Source organism: Eptatretus burgeri, chromosome 10, assembly GCF_056783735.1.
Source record: "Eptatretus burgeri isolate ZD-2024b chromosome 10, Ebu_testis_v1, whole genome shotgun sequence".
NCBI lineage: Eukaryota > Metazoa > Chordata > Myxini > Myxiniformes > Myxinidae > Eptatretus > Eptatretus burgeri.
In genome coordinates, this window is record NC_140970.1 from 94,937,009 (window position 1) to 94,960,692 (window position 23,684).

Here is a 23,684-nt window from a genome sequence, read left to right on the forward strand (position 1 = left end):
TCGGTCACCACACCAATAACAGTTAATTATTTATATATATATATATATATATATATATATATATATATATATATATATATATATATATATATATATATATATATATATATATATATATATATATATATATATAAAGATACGGGAGAATCGATACGGGAGTCGGTCAAACTGAGAATCGCGGGACAAAAAATAGACGGACATGAAAATGGGCAGAAAAATAAATAAATAAAGTGCACTCTCGATACCTCGTATGCAGAAAATATAATCAAATCAAAATGGCCACAAGTGCATTGCAAAGGGTGCCAGGCGAGGTCTTTTGGGCAAACATGATGGTGTTGAGTCTAGTATCCGCCAAGTAAAGAAGTGCGCAGAAAACCTCAGGGCGTAGTGAATGCTCTAGTTTACGCTGGAATGAGAGTGATTCTGGGAAACCGCTCCATTTATATGACGCGTGACACCCCCTCTCCCCTCCCACCCCCCCCTTTATAAAACACTTGTATTAATAGTCCTGCAAAGGTATGTGGTATTCAGTATTCATTTCTTTCATGATAAAATGCTGCACCAACTTCCTGAAATAAGCTTTGAATCAATGGAGGTTCAAGTGAAATAAAAAAATTCCCCAAATATTACTTTCATTTGCATTTTTTCCTTGTTACAATTTGGACAGGATCACCCCCAAAATGCATATTTTGACGTAAATGTTTCAAAATTTTCTGGGCACGGCACGTCCCCCGGTATCCTCTAGTAAGGAGTCGTTTTGCTCGTTGCTTTCCTATTTTGAAAAGTTCTGTAGTTTCATGCATGCAAAGCATAATCGCTGTTGTCAGCCGCACTTTTCCACAGAAATATCTGAGCAAAGTTTGGGGTGAATGTTATTTCTCCAGGTTTCTCACACGGACACAAGACCAAACTTTGTTACTGGGTGCCGCCATCTTAAACATGCAATGCATCATGGGAAATATTGTGCAACATCGAATGTATATTTTGTTCTGAATAACAATTTTGATATCGGAATTAAATGTTTGGTTATAATACATTAGTTTGCTTTAAAAACATTTTTTCTGAACTTTAAAAAAAAAAAATTATATTGAATATACACCCCCATCGCAGCGAAATAAGCTTGGGGATGAACAGTGTGCATTGCAGCACAATAGACTGCTTGAGAGGACAGGTCGCTGGTTCAAACACCAGCCGAGTCATACCAATGACTATTTTAACTGGTGAGTTCATCGAACACCTTACCCTGTGCAGTGCCGAAGTATACAATTAAATTTAAATATAACAAGTCTGGAGACAGCGATGGTTCACGAGCAAATGTACACGGTTCGCCTTTTTTATTTCTTGACCTTCGAGGGGACGCCACGGGCAAACTGGCGGGAATCGGGAGAAACGTAAATGATGAAAGTTGTAATACTCGAAGGGCACTACTTGCATACCAACTTTCATTTGAAACAGCTGAAAACCCAAGGAGCTCGATGCCCAATTTATTAATTTTTTTTGACATTTTCTAAGTTCGTAACCTTGTGACCTTGACTTTGGGACGAAAATGAAAAATCGAGCTCCGTGGGGCTATGCAGGTGCCATTGGGCTAACGAAATACTGAAACTCCTGCCAGATTCGACAAACCCCCTAGGAGAAGATGTAACTTGAAACCGGCTACCCCCAAAAAACACTTTTTTGTGCGTGGCTCTGCCCATAATGGGCACAGCACGCCCATTATCCGGAAGACACAACGAGGTCATGATACAAACCTCACACCCTAATTTTATCAAGATCGGATCAAAACCCACGGAGCTATGCTCGGGACAGACAGAGACAGACAGACGTACACCTATAACAAATATAGTGGTCACTTACTGACTCGTGAACCAATAAAGATTTTAAAGGTCCGATAAAAATTGCAGAAGTTTACCACGGTGCGTAGTCTTATGCACCACCTTACTTCGCATGTCTTAAGTTCAGCAAAACTGGAGGTTCTTGGAAATGATAGTGATTTGTGTTCTACAGTGTTCAAGTATACAAGTCAATTATAATAAATAGATTTTAAAGGTCGTATAAAAAACAAATTAATTCTGGATGTTTACCGCCATTGACACAGTTTCTTTTACACCACCCTATCTAAGACATTACATGAGCTCTTCGTGACTGTTGTTTGTGTCCTTTATGACATCCTTTAATACAGCAAGCTTCCTGTTTGGAATGATTTTCAATTTTGTTTTACTGCTCGGCAGACAGATTAACAAAACCAAAAAAACAACCTCTTCTCCTCACATGTGTGATTGGGACAAATTCTGAGTCAAAGTACTTTTCCATGGCAGGTTTGTTTTCCGATTCGTATTCAAAATATAACATTCAATTGAAATGAAGTTGTTCCTCAATCATAAGCTGATGTTTGTGGTCTGACGGACAGGCAAACAGATAGACTTGAACCAATTGCTGAACCATGCTTTTCACTTTGCGTGTGCAGGGTAAGACTGGTATGTGCTGCTTCCTTGCTTGATGCTCAGAATTTAACCCCACCTGGTTTTAATTCAACAGCTGAGCGAGATTTGAACTCAGGACCCTAGGATCCAAAGCCTGCCACCCTAACCAATGCTGGGAAGGCAATGGCAAAATCACACAGGAAAACCCTTGCCATGAAACTGCTTTGGCCGCACCAACACTCTGTAAATAGACTGGTACGGGTTTTTAATGGCTTGATAAAGACTCGAGAGATGAGCTCTTCCTGTGCCAATCTGATAGACGTCTCGCATCACTCGGTAAGGTTGTTCGGTACATTCACTATACCAGTTCGTTCATCATATTGTTTCATACAAGTGAGAAGTCATCCGTTATGCTGAATTAAACACCATCTAAAATGGCTCTCTCCATAGAAAGGCAAAACATTGCTTTTGAGTTAAGGTTTTCAGTCCTGAGCTGCAGTTCATTTTTGGGGTGCAGGTTACACTTAAATACCAGTATTTTCCCGAGTTTTGTATGGAAAGTGTCCTGCGGATTATACATGAGTGATTACGGTACTCAACTCTCACAGTTAGTCCTCTCTGTCATTGCTTCTCTTCATCCCATGGCCCGTCTGAATGGTGCTCTGATTGGGGTTAAACAAGGCAGTCGAAACAGCATTGTCATTTACCTAGTTACTTATTACTTACGAAATCTAAAGATTTCGTAAGTATATTGATGACTTCCATCATCTGTTTGTGTGTTTGTTTGTTTGTGTGTGTAGGCACGATAACTCGAGAATGGAAGAAGCTACCAATGTCAAATTACACCATGTGATTCAGGAGGGTGATTGCTAGTGCTGATTAGATTTTGGTCAAAATCGGTCAAAGGTCAAGGTCACAGTGAGGTCAAACATTCGATTTTTGATGGTTTGGTACAGAATCATCATAGAAACTTCTGGTTTGCGTCGCTACCTTCTCCAGAGACAGCTTTTATTAGACAAGGTCAGAGGTCAAGTTGATGATTTCATAAGTACCAGTCTATGACTGCTTGTTTATTTGTTCGATTATTTAATTACTCATTTATTTATTTCACTTCTTCATTCACGCATTTATTTATGCACGCAGTAAGTCGTTTACATTTCATTCATCACATTTATTCACACTAGCAAGTTGCGCCTGCCCAGACGGGTTTCCAAACAGGGTAGGGACGGAGTGGACAAAAATGCAAATGGCGTCTTCTGTCCTTGAGCCGGCAGGCTGTGAGCAACAATTCACATTTATTTCCACATCTGACGCCCCTCTTCGAGAGCCTTCTAGAAATTCCTCGAAGGGAGGTGGAGCCGCGAAAGGGGCGGAGCCCCACGCGGCAAAGGGCGGAGCCCCGCCTTACAAAAGGCAAACGGACGCGAGGCTCACTCTCTGATCATGGCTCATGTTGGCTGTCGCTCTCTCCAAAAAGGCTCGATCTCTCTCGCTCTCTCTCCAAAAGGGCTCAGTCTCTCTCCTTGGGTCTCGCTATCCAAAGCGCTCCCTTCCTCCTCTCTCGTTCCCGCGCTCGTGGCCCGGCGCGGCCTGTTGGTGGAGACGCGGACGAGAAGCGCCACAGTGCGGCCTGTGATGGACCTGCGCGTCCGGACGAGGGGTGCCGGAGAGGGTTCCCCGGCCACGTGGGAGGCCGGAACCAGGCGCGACGGCGCTGACGGTAGTAGGAGAGGAGGACTCGACGGTCCATGAGGGAAGTCACTTCTTTTCTTTTCTTTTCGGGCTTTTGTATGTGTGTTTCTGGCGCCAGTCCGACAAGTAAAACCTGTATAAGTGACTGTGCTGTAAATAATTGCCTTTTATTCGGTCGTAGTGCTTTCCTTTGTTCCTATTTGTCTGCTTTTGTTCCTATTTGCCTGCTTCCGTGTGTGAAATAAAGTGCTTGCTTGTTTAACTGTTCCCCCGTTTTGCTTCGTCCTTTCCTTTGTTGAATCTCCATCTTGCATCACGTAAGGGATTGATAGTGGATTTAAAACACCCGGTAACTAATCTGAACCGTCAAGGTCGACGATAACTCCGCTCGGTTATCCCTGTAGCACGGAACGAGCCGCTTAAGCGGTTCGTGTCTGGAGTCGACCTGTGGTGTATTACAACCCCTCGGTAGGTTACCCGTGCGAGTACTTAGGTATATCGACTTTCGGCGATTCACCCTATTTCGCGCGGGTAGAATGCGGACTGGGTTGTGGTGAGGTTAAACCTCCACCCGTGACTGGCTCCTGGTGGTAGTTCCAGGAGGGTCACGACTGAATTGTCCGTTCCGGTGGGCGACGCGTCGCGATTCAAGTTACGTGGCCGATCGCACACCAGGCGGGTGAAATTCGTAACAATATTGTCTGGGCCATTTTATGATTTGCGTGGAATAAGCTAAGATTTTGCAATTTTTTTCAGCTTTTTTTGTTTTGTTCCACTGCAAACCAAAGAAAATCAATTGTGGATACCAAAATACTTTTAAATTTCAACAATTTTCAGGAAGATATGGTACATTATTTGAAAAAAGTGCAAGGGTGCAAATATTTTTGGCCTCAACTTTAGCACACTATTTCAAAATGTTGGGGATGAGTTATGACAAAACTGTTACAGTTCGGGTTTTGTGTGGACGCCGCCAATATTTTTGGCCACGAGTGTATGTTTATACTTTAAGTCCCCTTCTGGTTTCACCGTCGGGGACTATAGGTTTGCTCCCTGTCTGTCCACCCATCCAACCCGTGGGTTTTTTTTTTTTTCAGATTTCCCTCCCCTCCCCACCCCCCCATACCCTTTAACATATTCAACTGAAACTTGGTACATGGCTTTATTATGATGATAAGGTACAGAACAAGTTTGACTTTCAGGGTGTTTCGTCAATTTTAGCTCACCTGGAACGTAGTTCTGGGGAGCTTATGGGATGGTGTGCTGTCCGTCCATCGTCCGTCCACAAACACTTGCAACTTCTTCTCTGAAACTACACACTCAATTTTGATAAAACTTGATCACAACCTTCATCACCCGGTACATGCCAAAGTTTGTTAATGGCATGAAAACAATAATCGGGCCCAAAGGAGGTCGACTGGGGAGTTGTTTTCTTCGGCTTTCTTTCTCTGTCCCTTTGTCTGTCAAGCTCTTTACGCTGGGACATAATTACGGCCTTACGTATAGTGTTTGGCTCGGCCTTTTCCGGACATGCGCATCATCCCGGCTTCCAGCACTCAACCCACCCCCGTCATTTTGCTGATGGCAGTTGAACAACATAACCCATGTATATCTGACGTCCATCGGCGATGGGCTGACTGTGAGATGCCAGACTGACTTCAACTATCATTAGTGAAGCGAGAGGTTTAATGGTAGTTCTATTGAAAAATTCAGAAGAGTTGGCATTTAGTAAGATGGTGATGTAGTAAAGACTGTTACATGTAGTGCTCGGCACCACCTTTACGGCGGTGTATTATTCATGACTCGATGAGAAGTGCAATTTGCAACTTGGGGGGGGGGGGGTGGCTGGAGGTGGTGGCTTTGGGAAAGTCTTAACATTTGATCCCTGGACACATAACTCAGATTCATAATTCATCATATTGTTTTTTGGGGAACAAGTGTGCTTATTAATAAAATTTACAGGGTTGTTAGCAGTAAACAAAATGTTTCTTGAATAAAATTATTTTGCATATATTGACTCAATAAACTGTAAAACTATACTATAACATATACAAGTAAAGTTATGTTGTTCAACAGCCATTAGCGAAGCGACAGGTTCAACGGTAGTTCCATTGAAAAATGCAGAAGAGTTGGCATTTCTTGGACTATTTTGAGCTGAATGCCTTCCCTTTTTTAATGAACGTATACTCCAAGTCATTTGGCTTTACATCACTGGAAGCATGTTATGACTACTTTGACACAAGGAGAGGAGGGGGAATAACACAAAACCGAGTAAACAATGACCCGGAGAGGAACAGAATGGGAAAGATTCATTGTGTGTATTGGAGATTGTGGATGTGCATGGATGAGCAATGTTCACTAACCTGTTGTATCTTGTAAGGATCATTTCACGTATTTCCAATCTGTGTTTGGCAACCAATCTTTTCCCTTATTCTCTCTCGAATTATGATTTAATTGGTTTTGCCTTCCCGTCATTGGTTTTTGTGTGTCGGTTTGTAGGATGACTTTCGGGTGTGTTTGGAAAATGGAATCATTCAGAAAGATTCGACACCCATCTGCCCTGTCGATTCCTCTGGCTGCTTCACCAGTGAGGTGTCTGACTTTGTGGGGATGTATGTGAAGGTGAGAATTCATTTGATCATTCGTGAGTCCAGTTATGACTCATCTCCGCAACCTTTGATGACTGGTTGCATCAGTGTATGCTCATCCTGTGTCTCAATGACCTGCAGTTCTTGCTGGAATGTTTATTTGTTTATACACAATGAGTGTTTATATGTGCTTTCTTCATGCATGCCATAGCCAGAGAAAGTTCCATAAATTTAGTATTTGTAAAAAACAGGAAGGAATACAACGACGACGACGACGACTATCACTACTCGTTTAATGACCATTTTCCTGTATTCGAGGGTTGATTGGCTGATGGCTCCTCCGTCCCCTTCATCCTGTCAAAAGCATCCACCTCCATAAATCTCCATAAACAACAACTGCATGTCTCTGCTGATCACATCCTTCCAGGTCTTTTTCCATCGACCTAGTTCGTGGAATCGAAACTACCAGAGTTCGTTACCATGCTTGTGAAAGTTACTTTTTCAATGTGATCCTATAGATTTTCACCCAAGGAACACGAATCTGAAGGTGCCTCAAAAATCTGACTGTGGATAAGGTCATTTTTAGTGACTGTTAAAGGTCAGTAGAGGTCGATTATGGGGACAAAAGAAAACTTTAAAACTGAGTCATTCCAAGGTAATATTGGTGTCTAATGAAAGCTTACATCAAAACAAAACACTTTTATTCTGGGATGTAAATTGATAGGGTCAACCTGACCTTTAGAGTTCAATAAAGGTCATGATAAAAAATAGACCCTAAAAAGATGATACTATGATGATCATGTACAGCGTAAAATGAAAGCTCTCATAAGAACAAAACGCTTTCACTCTGGAATATAAAGTGATGCGGTCAACCGTTTGATCCCCGAGGACCCAAATGTCCCAAAGGACCCCAAAGACCACCAAAGACTGTAGATCCTGTAGACCCTTTAAGACTCCACTATACCACAAAAATCTGTGAGAATCCACATGTTTTAAACGCATGCCATGTTAAGGTATATAAAGCAGCTTAATACGTCCTACCTCGGCATGGCATTCTAATCACAAAATAGAAAACAAAAACAATGATAACGTTGCAATGAAGTATATATTAATTAACACTAATAATATTTACAGCAATAATAAGAATAGTGGGATCATATGTCAGTAATAATAATGAACATATAATCATAATCCCCGTGCTCGCCCCAAGCACATCTGAGCTTGCTGAAGCATCACAGCAAGTGGGTATGCAACAAGGCTGTGAAGACAAATTAAAATCTGGCCCACTAGTAAGAGAAAATGGGTGGAAATAATAGCAGGGACCGACGTAACCTCCGCGGTAAAAGCGCTGCTTGAGAGAATGCCATGTCATTATTTGGGTGGTGTATAAACAACAGAACTATGTCTCGAGTACTGAGGCCGATGTTTACAAGACCCGTGACTCTTATCGGTTCAAAATACTGTTGTGTCCAGGGGGGTTTAACTCTTACCTGGATAGATGGCCAAACTTCTCCCTTGGACGCCAACAGCCAAGATTCTCGGAGATTAATGTGCGCACGCGGGAAACCAGTTAAGCGCCGCACCGGAACGGCATGAACATACGGACACAAGCAAATTTAATTAACTAAATAATAATTTAATAACAATAATCAAATGTGCAATGACAATAATTCAAATTATAATCATGAAAGGAAAATGTGAGTTTAACTAAATCTAAATGTAATCGAGGTGCCTCTGCACAGACTTAAATACAGACAAGGGGAAAATGAACCAAAGAAAAATCCCTCCTTTTTGCTGGCACTTGGCTTGGTTCAGATGGTCTTTATGGAACGTGGAATTGAGGCGTTTCATAGACGCACCCAACAAAATGGCACCAAGCCGCCTTCTCGCTGCAGGAAGAACGTACGTCAGGCAATTAGTGAGCGGTAATTAACACCAAGGCTCAGAGACTGCCGTGCAGCTTCATTTCACAAGTGAATATGCTGACTGTTACTCTCTTGCACCAGGTCGGGTCGCAACAATGGCCCACACGATGAGACGACTTATGAGGCCCACTGAGAAGGTCACGAGGCACGCTCTCCTTCCCTCCTCGGAAACGTACACACTTTACAGCTCAACCAAACCTTCAATGGCCAACATCCTGCTCAGCATGCGAGCCAAATTCACACAGCACGAACACGAGAATCTTGCAGCCTTCATCCTGACGAGAGCAAAAACGAGATCCTCCGTGTCTTCTTACTAACGTCCTCTCTCGTCCTATTTGATCTGCCTCCCACCCCTCTTCCTCTTCATGCATCTCACGTCACGTCCATCAATCCTCCACCTCCGGGGTGTGGCCTGCTTGCGCAAAACGTGGGATGGCGGTGCCTCTGCCCTCTCGGCATGTTTTGCTTGCTTGTTTTCATGGTTTTGGTGATAAACATAGGGAAAAGTCACAGAGGGGGCAATTGCATCCTGGGGAAGTTATCCATCTTTGATCCCGACCTAATTAACATGACACCACCCCCCGTGTGGTGACAAGTAACACTAAAGCTCACAGTGTCCCAACTTGATTACATCAAGATGTCCTCCATGTCCACAGGCCAAGCAACTCTACACAATCCTATCTCTCCGATGAAATCCCTTCATCTGCCCCACAAACATAACAATACTTTTAACTGTTGCTTTAGTTGTTTTACATTTCAGGGAAAACCAAAAGGAACTGCATGGAGTTTGTGAATATGACGGCTCCTGAAATGTCTTTCACTTCACATAGCATTAGAGTAAGCACCAAAATGGCAGCCGTAGTACAGAAATTGTGAGTGGAGTCAGGCGAAATTGTCCAACCAATGGGTGGAATCTCAACACGCGCAGATGGAAGATGCACGCACGTCGTCTTTTTCTAGTATAGATTTATTTAACATCTGCTTTGGAGTTCTTTGAGGTTTGATTCACGACAATTAGGCCATTTGTTGGCATCGGAGTACAATTCCACAACCTTTCGGGACAAAGGGACAAAAGCCTTTCTTCATATGGGCAGGGGGACGGAGTGGAAGTGTGGGGGAGTGAAGGGGGGGGAGTGTTGCATGCCCAGCACTGTCTGTTTCCTACATTTCACATTTCACCCCCTTTATGGCAAAGCCAGAAGTTCTCCATGTATCCTGAAAAATAACGTGAATGTTTGTCATGCCTTATGTTTACTCCACTTTGCTGTCGTTGATTTCAGGAAATGGCAGAAACATTCTTATTCTTGTTTTATGGCACCAGATATCCAACAAGATATTTTATTCATTGAACACTCTTCTAATATATAATTTGTACACATCTTATTCCATTCAGTTACCATTCATTAAATGCTTGTGAAAGGCTGGTGAGCTTCTTTTTTTCTTCTTTTTTTCAAACAAAGATGCATTTTAAACTTTGCACAGGACGCCGATAAACACATCATGAAGTTGCTGAAGGAACGAGGCCGTCTGGTGCACAGTGGCACGTACCGGCACAACTACCCGTTTTGTTGGCGGTATGAATCGCCTCTCCCTCAACCTCACATCCTCAAGCCCTCCACCCCTCCACCCTTTACTGTGTGATATAGCAATGTACATCACCAATTTGCAATGACATTTCAATGCCATCCGAGCTACTCAAATGTGAGGCAGCTCGGATGGAAAGTTGTTTTGGTGTGGTTGTACAAAGTGAATGGATAATTTGGGAATGAAGAAAGCAAGAAATATGTATGAGCCAGTCCTGTTTATCACCACACAAAATGGCTCAAATGCTCAGAGGTAGCGACTCATCTTTTGAGCTGCTTGGTATGGTTTGATTTGTCAGCCCATCATCAGATGAGGGTCTCCCTATTTAAGATGTTTGGTTGGGTGCATGATGAGGTCAAACAAGTTCGATTTTGGTAAAGATCCGGATCCAGAAATGAGAGTTCTTAAAGTGATTTTTCACCACTGAGAGACGGGGCCAAAAACGATATACTCAGTCAGGTCAGGTGTGGGAGCATGTGCCAGAACAGCGTGTCGCTGCGTCCACTTTCCGCCGGTACTCCAGAGGCCTCCGTCTGGCCTTCCCCCAGGCAGATGCCAGGCCCATCCCCATCTCCTTGAGATGCTGGTCAACCTGCTGCAACCACGAGGCACGTGGTCGGCCCATTGGCCTCCTCCACTCACGAGACTCCCTCGCTGAGAGAATCTGGTGAGCAGGATCAGCGTCAGGAAAACAAGCCACATGTCCATACAGCTGCAACTGACGCTCACGGACCATGCAGGTAACAAATCTCATCCGAGTCTCTCTCAGCAACTGCTCGTTGGACACAAAATCTGACCAGCGATAGCCAAGGATTCTCTGAAGAGACCTGGTACCAAAGGAATTAAGTCTCCGTCTCATATCCTTGGTCAGAGTCCAAGTCTCGCATCCATAGAACAAGACTCAAAGCACCAAGGACCTGAAGACTCAGATTTTCGTCCTCCCGCACAGGTACCGGCAGCGCCACACCCCATGATCCAGTGAATCCATGACTCCCCAGGCCCGACCCAGACGTCTATTGACCTCTGACTCACAGCCAGCAGAAACATGAATATCACTGCCCAGGCAAGTGAATCTCTCCACAACCTCAACATACTCACCACAAACAGACACAGACAGGACAGCAGCATCCAAGATGTCATTGAAAGCCTGGATCTTAGTTTTGACCAAAGAAACCCGTCATCCCAGCAGCTCGGACTCCTCATTCAGCACCTCGAGGGCCCCCAAAAGGATATCTAAAGTCTCCATAAAAATGACTGCATCATCTCCGAAATCAAGGTCCGAGATCTTGACGTTCCCAAACGATGCACCGCAGCTTGATCTTTCCGCCATCCTCCCTAAAATCCAGTCCATATAAGTGCTGAAAAGTGTGGGGGCCAGTACACATCCATGACGAACTCCAGTAACAACTGGAAATAAGTCAGAGATGGTACCACCACACTTCACAGCAATCTCAGTACCAGAGTAGAGTTCAGACATCAGATCGATCAGTTTTGGTGGCACCCCACGAAGACCAAGAATCCTCCAGAGGGCATCCCAATTCACTGAATTGAACGCTTTGCAGAGATCAACACAGGCTGCAAGCAGCCCCTGCCAAAACTCTCGTCTGCGTTCGGTGAGGACCCGAAGAGCAAGGATACGGTCAATTGTTGACCTCTTTGGTGTAAATCCTGACTGCTGTGGACGCTGGTGCTCAAGCAGATGGTGGCGAACCCTATCAAGAATTATCCGAGCGAAGACCTTGCCCGGCACTGAGAGCAGCGTCACCCCTCTGTAGTTGTTGCAGTCTTGGCGATCACCCTTCCCTTTCCAGAGAGGGACAACAAGGCCCCTCTTCCAGTCAGTTGGGATGACGGCTGTGTTCCAGGCAGAGCACAAAACTGCATGCAATGACATGAGTGCAGCATTTCCACCAGCCTTGAGAAGTTCAGCATAGATGCCACACATCCCTGGAGCTTTACCCCGTTTCAACCGGTTCACCACAGCCCATGTTTCCACAAGTGAAGGTGGACCACAGTTGATTGGAGGGTCAGCAACAGGGATTGGAACACCCTTGACGTCCAACTCGACAGCTGGGGGGATCAGCCTGGTTCAACCGCTCAAAGTAACCGGCCCAGCGGGTCTTCACTTCAGACTCCTCTGTCAAGAGCCGACAACTCTCTGCTCTAACTGCAGTGGTCCGAGGGATGGGCTTGGATGAACACAATGTGCGAATTCCCCTGTAAGCTGGACGAGAATCACCTGTCCACAGGTGATGCTCTACCCCCTCACAGATTCCTCCCACATAGGCCTCCTTGTCCACCCTTAGTGCACGTACAGTTTTACGCCTCAGCTCCCTGAACAGCTCAGCTCTGCCATTCAGCCTGGCCCTGCGACTCTGGTCAATGTTATCCAGTGTCCCTTGAGAGACAAAATTCTTCTTTTCCCTGCGGTGAGTTCCAAGACATCCACCGGCAACATCAAGGACGGTGGTCTTAAAGGCGCTCCACAACTCTTCAGGACCCCCCAAAGCACCCAGACACCCCAAATGTCCACTCAGCCTGTTCGCAAACTCCTCAGCTACTCTCTCATCCTTGAGCTTGCCAACATCCAGCCAAGGCTGGGATGGTACCATTCTCCAGGATTTAAGGTGCAGCTTTAGAGTTGCTACAACAAGCCGGTGGTCAGTATTGAGGAACTGAGCACTCCGGTAGACCCTGCAGTTCTGGATCATCCTCAGCGACCGTCAACGAGGGCATGGTCAATCTCCTTTGCCACACCACCAGCGTTGGAATACCAAGTCCAGCGATGAGCTTGTGGGCACTGAAACCATGAACCAGCCACCCTAAGTCCATGACTTCTTGCAAAGTCAAGGAACTTAGTGCTATTATGGTTCATAGTTCCTGACCCATGGGGTCCAACACATGTCTCATAACCATCCCTATTAGTTCCAGTCGATGCATTGAAATCCCCCAAGACTAGAAGCGTATTTCGTCTGGGGCACTGATCAACCACAGACTCGAGCGTGGCGTAGAATTTGTCCTTCACGGTGAGGTCACTCGCCTCAGTCAGAGCATAGACAGAGACCAGGGAAATGACACCGAAGGAGTGACAAATTTGTTAGTGGCAAGTGACAAAGTCTCATAATACGCTCGTTGACCGGCATTACCTCAATTATCATTTGGGTCAGCTTATTGGACACAGCTACAACAACTCCTTGAGTATGGTAACCATCATTGCGACCAGACCAATAGTAGGTGTAACCACCCACCACTATCTCGCCGCAATCCGGTCTCCGAACCTCAGAGAGTGCTGCAATACAGATGTCTTAGCGCTTAAGCTCAGATGACAACAGAGACAGGTGATCACCCTCTCTTAGGGATAGGACATTCCAGGCACCCACCCGAAGGGACCGCCTCAGGTTAACCCAAGGAGACCGCCGTCTGGTGGACGACACCTCAGCACCACTCCGACACACTCTCCCACAATCTGACCCAGGGATGTTACCCCGTGGTTTCCCTCCTTTCATCAAAGATTGGGGGTCCCGAAGGCTTTGCCCCAATCCCGTCATCTGGTGAGTTGCCCTTCGAAGGGAAGCTGCCCAGGAGGTACTCCCACGGAGTGAGTTTTCAGATTTTTTTTGGCGTTTTTGTGTTTTGCGGAATGATGGGTTTTACGGTGGCCAGAATGCTAATCCAGCCACCAACCTCCTAATAAAAAGTAACCCAACTGCAGGAGGACGTCCGCAGACACGGTTTGGCACTAGATATGGATGGCCGTTGGCTCACAAGGAGCTCCTCCACCCTTTGACAGGTTTTGTTTTTAATCCTGCTGGGTGTCCATATCCAAATACCTTCCTCACCAGAAAACCTGGTGGGGGAGACGGTTTATTCGCCGACAACCCGACCATGGAACAGGTTAGTACAGGTTTACATGGTACCTGTAGGAGGTCACAGATCTGACCTGACCTGACCTGATATACTGCACAACACGATATCTTAAAAAGTTATGGGCGGATGATGACGAAACTTGTGGATGAGTTGAGTTGGTGACTAGACCAAACCGATTAAATTTTGGATCAGGTTCAGATGCAGATCCATCTTGTCAGTGAGATACAAAGCGTAAACTGTTCAGCTTTGTGGAGGTATGAGTTCCACCGAGTGTTCTGGTTATCTTCTGCTTCACCCCTGAACTCTCTTTGCTCTACCATCAATCTACTGCCTTCCTTCCTTTGCTTCATCTTCCAAATCTAGATCTGACACCCCCCTCATCTACAAGGCAGTTCCGAGCTGGTTTGTACAAGTGAAGCACATGGTCGACAAGCTACTGAAATGCAACTCTCAGACTCACTGGTGAGGGCTCAAAAACACAATGTCCCACTTTCTGTTTTATTCATTAAATGTATGTGTTTGACGTCAGGAACATTAATAAGCAGATGTGACTGTACTTTTACCTGAACAACAAAGCTACTGGGAGGTATAATTTTACTTTGATATTAATAATGGCATGAATGAAATGGCATTTATTATTCCAACCTGGGATCATACCTTCACTCGACTTTTCATTCCAATGAAAGAGCTTGTATGTACAGTTTATGGTATGTGCAAGAACAAGATGTGGGGAGATAGATATTGGTGCAGTCATAATGGTGAAGGCATATTAAAGTCATCCCAGAGATTGTGGCTTCAATTACAATTGAATGACCCACTATTAAGCATTTTTATTTTAAGAAACCAATTTTTTTTTTCTGTAAAATTTTCCCCTCATTATATCCAGTTGTCGGTATAAACCTAATTGGCTCGTCAGTTGACTGCCGTTCCTTGCCTCGTCTTGCATTTATTTTTGACACTAGTCCACAATGTGTGAGCCTAAAGATGTTACCTATGAAATGGTTGTGCCACGAAGAATCTCTCAAACTATAAAAAGATGTACATTACATGGAATTTGAACCTGGAATCTCAGCAGGATCCCAGATGCTGGCATTTTGACCATTAGTTCTTGGTTTGTCAGTCAGTTGCCAATGGCAGTTCCAAGTCATTGTCAGACATGCGCTTTTCTCCTTGTTCAGGTTTCTACAAATCATAGACACCCTTGACAGGATGGTGAAGTGGTAGCAGAGTTGCCTTTGAGCCATCTACTCCAGGTTCTCTTCTCAGTCAGTCAAACTGTCAGATTGACGCGTTTCAGGCAGGGCATTGCACCATAAATTTTGCGCCCATTGACTTTACGTTGCGACGGGTGTCCCGTCTGCTCGCATTAGTTGATGGATGTTAGTTGCCATGGTGTCTTTTGACAGAAAGCAACTTATCACCAGGAGCCTGGCCAAAATTCCAATTTACTGCTCTAGCTACCACTGTAAAAGTAATGGTAAACCACCCAGTGTAAATACTTGCCAGAACAGCACTGAACCTCCCCACTGGTGGACTATCCAATAGAGGAGAGGTTTGCCTAAGCTTTGTCTTAACTCGACGTTCACTTCAGTTTGTCGGCACTCGTGAACTATATGCCTTGACCACTGCCGCAGGGTGCCAGATTTTGTCGGAGAGAAGCGCTTTGGCAACTGGTTGAGGGATGCACATGATTGGGCCATATCACGAAACCGCTACTGGGGAACTCCCATCCCTCTCTGGGTTAGCGAAGACTTTGAAGAGGTACATATATCTTGTTGCTCATCATTGTCACATCTCCACGGAAGCTCTTGAATTTGCTTCTTTGATTTGTCAACAAATGATAATGTTGTGGTTCAGATTGGCAATTTTATGGTGCATGAGTGGTTAATTTGTGCATTGTGGTCTCACAGGAGTGCTGTATAATTATTGCAACACTTGCTGGACCATTCGGGAATTTTTGTCACAATGTACGTGTTGCAGTTCACACCTTTCTCCTCTTCAGGTTGTCTGTGTTGGCTCTTTGCAAGAGCTTGAGGAACTCACTGGGAGTAGAGTCACAGATATGCACAGGGAAAGGTCTGTTGTCCATTTTGGCTTTCTTTTCCAGGAATTTGATTGCGAATAATTTTTTGAGCCGTTGAAGCTTTTGTGTCTGTCTAAGTTCTGCTTGCCACCTTTGATTTGTGTCTTGTTGAATTCCTCAAGCATTGTAGATTTAGCTTAAGGAGAGTTAAGTGAGCAAAGGTGTGTGTGTGTGTGTGTGTGTGTGTGTGTGTGTGTGTGTGTGTGTGTGTGTGTGTGTGTGTGCGCGCGTGCGTATATACGAGGTGTGTTCAAAAAGTATCCAACCTTAATTTTTCGTGCGTAAACAAATGAAGCTCGGGAGGCGTGGTTTGGTGCACGTATGCAGGCAATCCTAATTCGTATGCGTGAATATTTTCCCGCCTGCAGAAGCTGTCAGTCGCCGACAGACCACCGATGAGTGAGGAAGTGTAAGTGAGCGCCGTCGGATTTTCGTTTTTGACAAAATGACGGATCACTGTGGTCTCATCGCCAGTGGTCACTGTGTTGAAGAAGTTGGGATTGCTGTTCAGTCTCCAGCATGTTCTGTGCGATCTCCAAAGGGAGTTGCTTCTGCTCGATCGTTAGCAGCTTTGGCACGAACTTCGCTGAGATTCTCCTTAAGCCCAAATCCTCAGTCACAATGGAATGAACGGATCCAATGCTGACGCCCGCCTCGTCTGCAAGTTCTCTGATCGTGATTCGACGATCCTGCATCAGCAGGGTCCTCACTTGGTCAATGACGATCTCATTTCAGGATGTCGAGGGTCTACCAGAACGTGCTTCACTTTCCACTGATGTGCGACCATCTTTGAAGCAGTTGAACCACTCTTTTTATCTGTGTGGTGCCCATTGCTTCGTTCCCAAAGGCCTGTTGAATCTTGCGGATCGTTTCCACTTGGGAATCGCCAAGCTTTACACAAAATTTGATGCAGTAGCGTTGTTCAAGTTTTTCCGTCATTTTGTCAAAAACGAAAATCCGACGGCGCTCACTTACACTTCCTCACTCATCGGCGGTCTGTCGGCGACTGACAGCTTCTGCAGGTGGGAAAATATTCACGCATACGAATTGGGATCGCCTACATACGTGCACCAAACCATGCCTCCTGAGCTTAATTTGTTCACGCACGAAAAATTAAGGTTGGATACTTTTTGAACACACCTCGTATATATATATAAATGGAGACAAATATATACGAGGTCCGTCTAAAAAGTAACGGAACTGAGCCTGCTGTTTGCTCCACTTACACAACTTAAAGGTCCCCTGACATGCAAAACTTTCTGGTTATTTATATATTAACTTGACCTTCCGAGTGAAGAAATCACCCATGTTTTTTTATTTTTTTTAATCAACAATGGGATAAATGGAGCAATATTTCGATCATTTATTGTGCTTTTCACAACTTGCTATGCCTAGCCCCTAAAAAAAGTTGACTTCAGCGAATCGCAGCGTTGACGTCACATACAGAAACTCGCGCAGAGTGGACTTACTCGAGATCTCTAGAGTCTGGACTCCAGACTAGTCCGATATATCCGTCGTCCGTCCGACTTGTCCGATAAATCCGTCGTCCGTCCGACTTGTCCGATAAATCCGTCGTCCGTCCGACTCGTCCGATATATCCATCCGATAAATCCGTCGTCCATCCGACTAGGCCGATACATCCGTCGTCCGTCCGACTAGTCCGATAAATCCATCGTCCGTCCGAGTCCGATAAATCCGTCGTCCGTCCGAGTCCGATAAATCCGTCGTCCGTCCGACTCGGCCGATAAATCTGACGTGCTGTAGCTTTTATTTATTATTCTTTTTTCATTGTTTTCTGCTGGCGCTACATGACGACAGTAGGAATAAAATAAATAAAAATGCAACAGAACGTCAGCTTTATCGGACTACTCGAGACAATTGTGTCGCAAGGTGTTCTGCATACAAGTTTTCATCGTATCCGGACAGCGAGATTGCTTCGTTTTTTTGCGCGGAGAGATACGGCCAATGACATGCGCCGGCCTTGTTTGTGATTAATTCGCCGCGGAGCAAAATGTCCGCTGCGCTGTTCACGTCACCTCACTGAAATATTTCTGATATCGAGCAGTATGCAAGTCGAATTTACATTATTGAATTATCAATAGGATTTTGTCCAACCAGTTGTTATTTCCGAGTCTTCCTTCGATGTCCTTCCCATCATCATGAACTCTGGGAATTTCATCGCCATTTTTCTCTGCTTGTCCTGCTTCGGGCTCGAACTGGTAAGGCCGTACTTCATTTCAAGCTGCCTGAACTTTACCTCCCGCGACTATGTTATCTGACAATTCTCCATGTGATTCAGACCAAAATCCTTCATTTCTCTCACACTCGCTGTCGTTACCAGACAAGTGAAAGTTCATGCATCTATTATTCAAACCCAAATGTTCGATTTTTTTTTAAAGCAGAAATGAACAAAGCGATTGAGTCGACCAATCAAATGTGGAAACGCACAGCAAGCCAATAGAATCACCGAGACCACCAACCTGAGTAATTAACGTGCAGCCTTTGTCATCCTGTAGTTGACGTCATGTGGGTTACGCCCCTTTCAGGAGAATTTTTAGGGGCGTTCCCGAAGAGGTTTGTTTTTTTTAATTTTACATTTTACAGAATGAGTATTGTGAAAAAACATTGTCAGATCTGAAATCACGATGAAAAACTCCTTTAGGACATACATAAATGAAATTTCAGTACTTTTGCATGTCAGGGAACCTTTAAATGAATGGGTTGCGTCAGTCTTTCGCAACACTCCAGCAATATATATGATTCGTGATTGTTGACTGCACTCATTGTTTGATTTTATTATTTTTATCTTGCCAAAACGAAGTTTTGCAAGAGATGTTAGTCAGCTTGTATTTTTTTTTTGTTGTTGTTTGTCTGTAATCACGTATAAAAAATTCTGCAGAGCACAGTTTTCATCGGAAATTTTTGTAACTTCGCATATCAGAGGCCTATAGAGTTCCCTTTCAGTGCACAAAATTTTGAAGGTCAAGGTCAAAGGTCAAGGTCACTTTGGCGCAAATCAGGGGAGTCGACGAAACCCTTATTTTTTGAGTAATTTTGATCGGATAGTCTTCAAACTTCATGGGAATATAGTTCATGGTCTGGCGCTCAGCTGATTAATTTTTGGTGGCGATTGGCCTTGACCTTCATGGTTAGCACCTCAGGTCAAACATATTTGACCCCAAGGTCAAATTTTCAAGTTTTAGGAACCATATTGTGTAGTACCTCAAATTGAACACCTCGATGAGTGCTTTCTCTATGTCAAGCTTGAGACATTATGACATCATTTGGTGACGTTATGAGGCAAAAGCATATTTTTCATGGTTACTCTAGAACGATTCTCATCGGAATCTCTCGTAGGCAGATATTCCTCAAGGAGACGCTCCTGGTGGATAGCAGCTCTGTTCACCTCAGTGTGACCTTGAAGAAGTCACACGTGGTCACCTTTTGGCAAGATACGGGTCACCCTGCAGGTGACATTGGTTTATTTTTTTTTTTTTACAGGTCATGCTTTACACGTTGTCTAGTCTGAGTCGTGAGCAGAGAGCCAATCTTAAGTTTCTTGCCAAGCTTGGCAAAACACCTTCCCAATCCTTCGCAATGCTGCAGCAAGTCTACAGGGAATAAATGATGTCACGTACACATGCATTTGAATGGCACAAGAGGTTCAAAGAGGGACGGGAGGAGGTTGAAGATGATCCATGGTCTGTAAGACTTTCAACAAGCAGAGCGGCGGACAACATCGAGCGTGTGAAGCAGATGGTGCACGCAGATCGTCGACTCACGGTGCGAATGATTGCTGAGGAATTTTCCATCAACAAGGACACTGTCTGGAGCATCATCACTGAAAATCTCGAAATGCACAAGGTGAGCACAAAGATGGCTCCCAAGCTATTGTCCAAGGACCAGAAACAGCAAAGAGTCACTGTCTGTCAAGACATTATCGAGCACATCGAGGACCTGCTCGGGAGAGTCATCACTGACGATGAATCGTGGATATTTGAATACAATCCCGAGACCAAACGGCAGAGTCGTCAGTGGAAAAGTCCGGCATCACCAAGACCAAAGAAAGCAAGGAAGTCGAAGGTCAAGGTGATGCTCATCGTGCTTTTTGACATAAAGGGCATCATCCACTTCGAGTTTCTACCACAGCGTCAAACAGTGAATCAACGCGGGTACAAGGAGATCCTCCAGCGCCTCGTGAGATCAGTCCGGGACAAGAGGAGGGATCTGTGGGAGAACAATGCCTGGGTTCTCCACCATGACAATGCCCCTGCTCACAGTGCCCTGAGCATCTTACAGTTTCTGCTGGAGAGGAACGTGCCAACTTTGGAGCAATCCCCGTATTTGCCAAACTTGGCCTCTTGTGATTTTTTCCTATTCCCCAAGCTCAAGGGGGTGATCAAGGCAACCCGATTTCTTGATGTGGAAGCCATCAAAAGGGCCGTGACGACGGAGCTCCGGAGGATTCCAGAAGAAGCCTTCCGGGGGTGCATCGAAGCGTGGATGAAGAGGATGGACAAGTGTGTCAGACTGGAGGGAAACTATTTTGAAGGGTACAAGCTGTGATTTCAATATATTTTTTGGAATAAAATTTCTCTGAAGTCAGTCCCGTTACTTTTTTAGACGGACCTCATATATATATATATATATATATATATATATATATATATATATATATATATATATATATATATATATATATATATATATATATATATATATATATATATATATATATATATATATAGCCTGGTGTTGGCGCAGTGGTTAGGGCAGCGGCTTGGGATCCAAAAGGTCCTGAGTTCAAGCCCCGTTGGGCCACTGAATTAATACATCAGGGGGTTGACTCAGCCTGTCATCATTCAGAGGTCGGCGAAGTGAGTACCGGTGTATACCCCGGTTAAAATAGGTGTACCATATCCCTGTGTCGTAAGAGGCGACCAGGGTTGCGTCAGGAAGGGCATCCGGCGTAAAACATGTGCCAAATCACCATGCGGATCATACGGATGATCCGCTGTGGCGGCATTATATATATATATATATATATATATATATATATATATATATATATATATATATATATATATATATCTTCCTCTTCTTCTTTCGGCTGCTCCCGATAGGGTGTCGCCACAGCGGATCATCTGTATGATCCGCATAGTGATTTGGCACATGTTTTATGCTGGATGCCCTTCCTGACGCAACCCTGGTGGCCTCTTACGACACAGGGATATGGTACACCGATTTTAACTGGGGTATACACCAGCCCAGTATACTGGTACTCATTTCGCCGACCTCGGAAGGATGACAGGCTGAGTCAACCCCCTGGTGTATTAATTTAGTGGCCAACGGGGCTTGAACTCAGGACCGTTTGGATCCCAAGCCGCTGCCGTAACCACTGCGGCAACACCAGGCATTATATGTATATGTATCTATATGAATATATATATATATATATATATATATATATATATGTATATGTATCTATATGAATGTATGTATATGGATCTATATGTATGTATGTGTATATATATATATATATATATATATATATATATATATATATATATATATATATATATATATATCTATATTTATGTGTATATATATCTATATTTATGTGTATATATATCTATATTTATGTATAATATATATATATATATATATATATATATATATATATATATATATATATAGTCATTTGGCTCCCTGCATGACTCCTTGATTGCAAACATGCTCTGGTTGAAAATATTTGCTCTGTCTGGACCCTTCTGCCTTTCAGCGTGGACCATTTGACCATCCCATCTCGTTGTGGTAAAGGTCCCTTGCGGCGAGTCCCAGACGTTCTTGACTGCTGGTTTGAGAGTGGCAGCATGCCATATGCACAGGCACACTATCCGTTCACGTCTCACCGGGACTTTGAAGATTCCTTTCCTGCAGACTTCATCGCTGAGGGCATTGATCAGACACGTGGCTGGTTTGTGGGGAGAACATTTGTTGTCTGTGTCTGTGTGTCTAAAAACCAAATAATGTGTGTCACCTGTAATTGGAGGGAATAACCAAACAGCTCGCACTGAATCAATTATCTGTCGGTGGCTCGGGTTTCAAGTAAATTAATCCCCATGGTCTTCGAGCCAAAGATCTGCACAAAGCAACCAAGAAAAGCTGCACAAGTTAAGCCTTTTTCTGTTTCAAGCCCTACCTGTGTTCTTCGCCAACTGCATACATTTACGAGTAGCTTGTGATTATCCCAATGCTACCTGCCCCTCATTGGCCGCCACACTGCTTTCATCCCTTATTGGCAAGTCGGCAACAACAACGTAGAGGGAAGCACTCACCACCGAGGCTCCCAAACATGCATCATGTGCAATCCCGAAAGCAATCATCATGTATGTAGATGTATATATTGTTTCGAATTTGCACCCGCCGGCGTGCGAACTGCCGCTTTCCACTAATAGTAGCAGCTCGCCCACCGGACGGACAATTCAGTCGTGACCTTCCGGAGCAATGCCGGAACCCTGTCACGGGTGGGTCTTCAACCCCACCACGGCCTAGCCAATTTTCTACCCGCGCAGGATAGGGTCAATCGCTGAATTTCGATGTACCTAAGTACCCATGTGGATAGCTAACCGGGAGACCGTACCTCAGCGCAGGTTGGCTTGGGACACGAACCGCTAAAGCGGTCCGTTCCGTTCAGCAGTGATAACCGAGTGGGTATTATTGCCCGACCTCACCGGATCCGATTCTATTGAACGGCTGTTTAAAACCCAACTATTTATTCCACGATGCAAGATGGCATTTCCAATAGGGAGAAGATGCAACGAACGGGGTACATTTGAACAAAGCACATTTATTTTCAATTTACACACAACACGTATGCAGGCAAAGCATACACGGGACGGGGACAAAGACACGAGCAGGGCAAACAAAGCAAGGGAAAGCACTATGACCGAATAAAAGCAATACTTATTTACAGGCACTTAAGCAGTTTTACTTATGGACACGGCACCACATCATTCACACAAAAGAAGAGAAAAGACCACCCCCACAGACAGGGGTCAGAATGGGCTCGTGGGCCTTTATGGTGTGGGACTTGACTGACCGAATGGGTCCCACGAGACCGACGCTGGTTACCTGCATCCTCGTGGTGCGACGGACGGCGAGCTCTCTCCGGCACTCTCCTCCCGACTGCGCGGCAGAGCTGGTCCTCCACGCACAACCCTCGCGACTTTGCGCCCAGAGGGAAAGGCAGCACCTCTTCGATGTCTGCCCCAGAAGGCGAAACCACCAAAGCCCCGATCCACACGAGCTTGAACCACACCAGCTTGAAAGAAAAAAAGACCAAGACAAAGACCCCCCCCCCCCCCCGCGAAGCTCGCGTCTTGTCCGCCATATATCTCCTGGGGCTCAGCGCTTCGCTCCTGCCCGTTTTCGGCTCCGCCTCCCTTCGAGCTTCTTCGAGAAACTTCCCGAAAAGGGGCGTGCCTCCGTTCCCAGCGCCTCATTCCACGAACCGACCAATGGC

At 44.8% G+C, this 23,684-nt stretch overlaps 1 protein-coding gene across 6 annotated transcripts in view; it reads left to right on the top strand.

Annotated features, from left to right (window-relative positions):
* IARS1 (isoleucyl-tRNA synthetase 1) overlaps positions 1-23,684 on the top strand; it is a 260,077-nt gene that overhangs the window by 76,150 nt on the left and 160,243 nt on the right. For all 6 annotated transcript variants that reach the window (XM_085899498.1, XM_085899496.1, XM_085899500.1 and 3 more), the window contains 6 exons: positions 6,612-6,734; positions 10,108-10,199; positions 14,440-14,538; positions 15,711-15,837; positions 16,079-16,152; positions 21,942-22,136. In XM_085899498.1, coding sequence (XP_085755624.1) covers positions 6,612-6,734; positions 10,108-10,199; positions 14,440-14,538; positions 15,711-15,837; positions 16,079-16,152; positions 21,942-22,136 — 710 coding nt within the window. The remainder of the gene's footprint in view (positions 1-6,611; positions 6,735-10,107; positions 10,200-14,439; positions 14,539-15,710; positions 15,838-16,078; positions 16,153-21,941; positions 22,137-23,684) is intronic.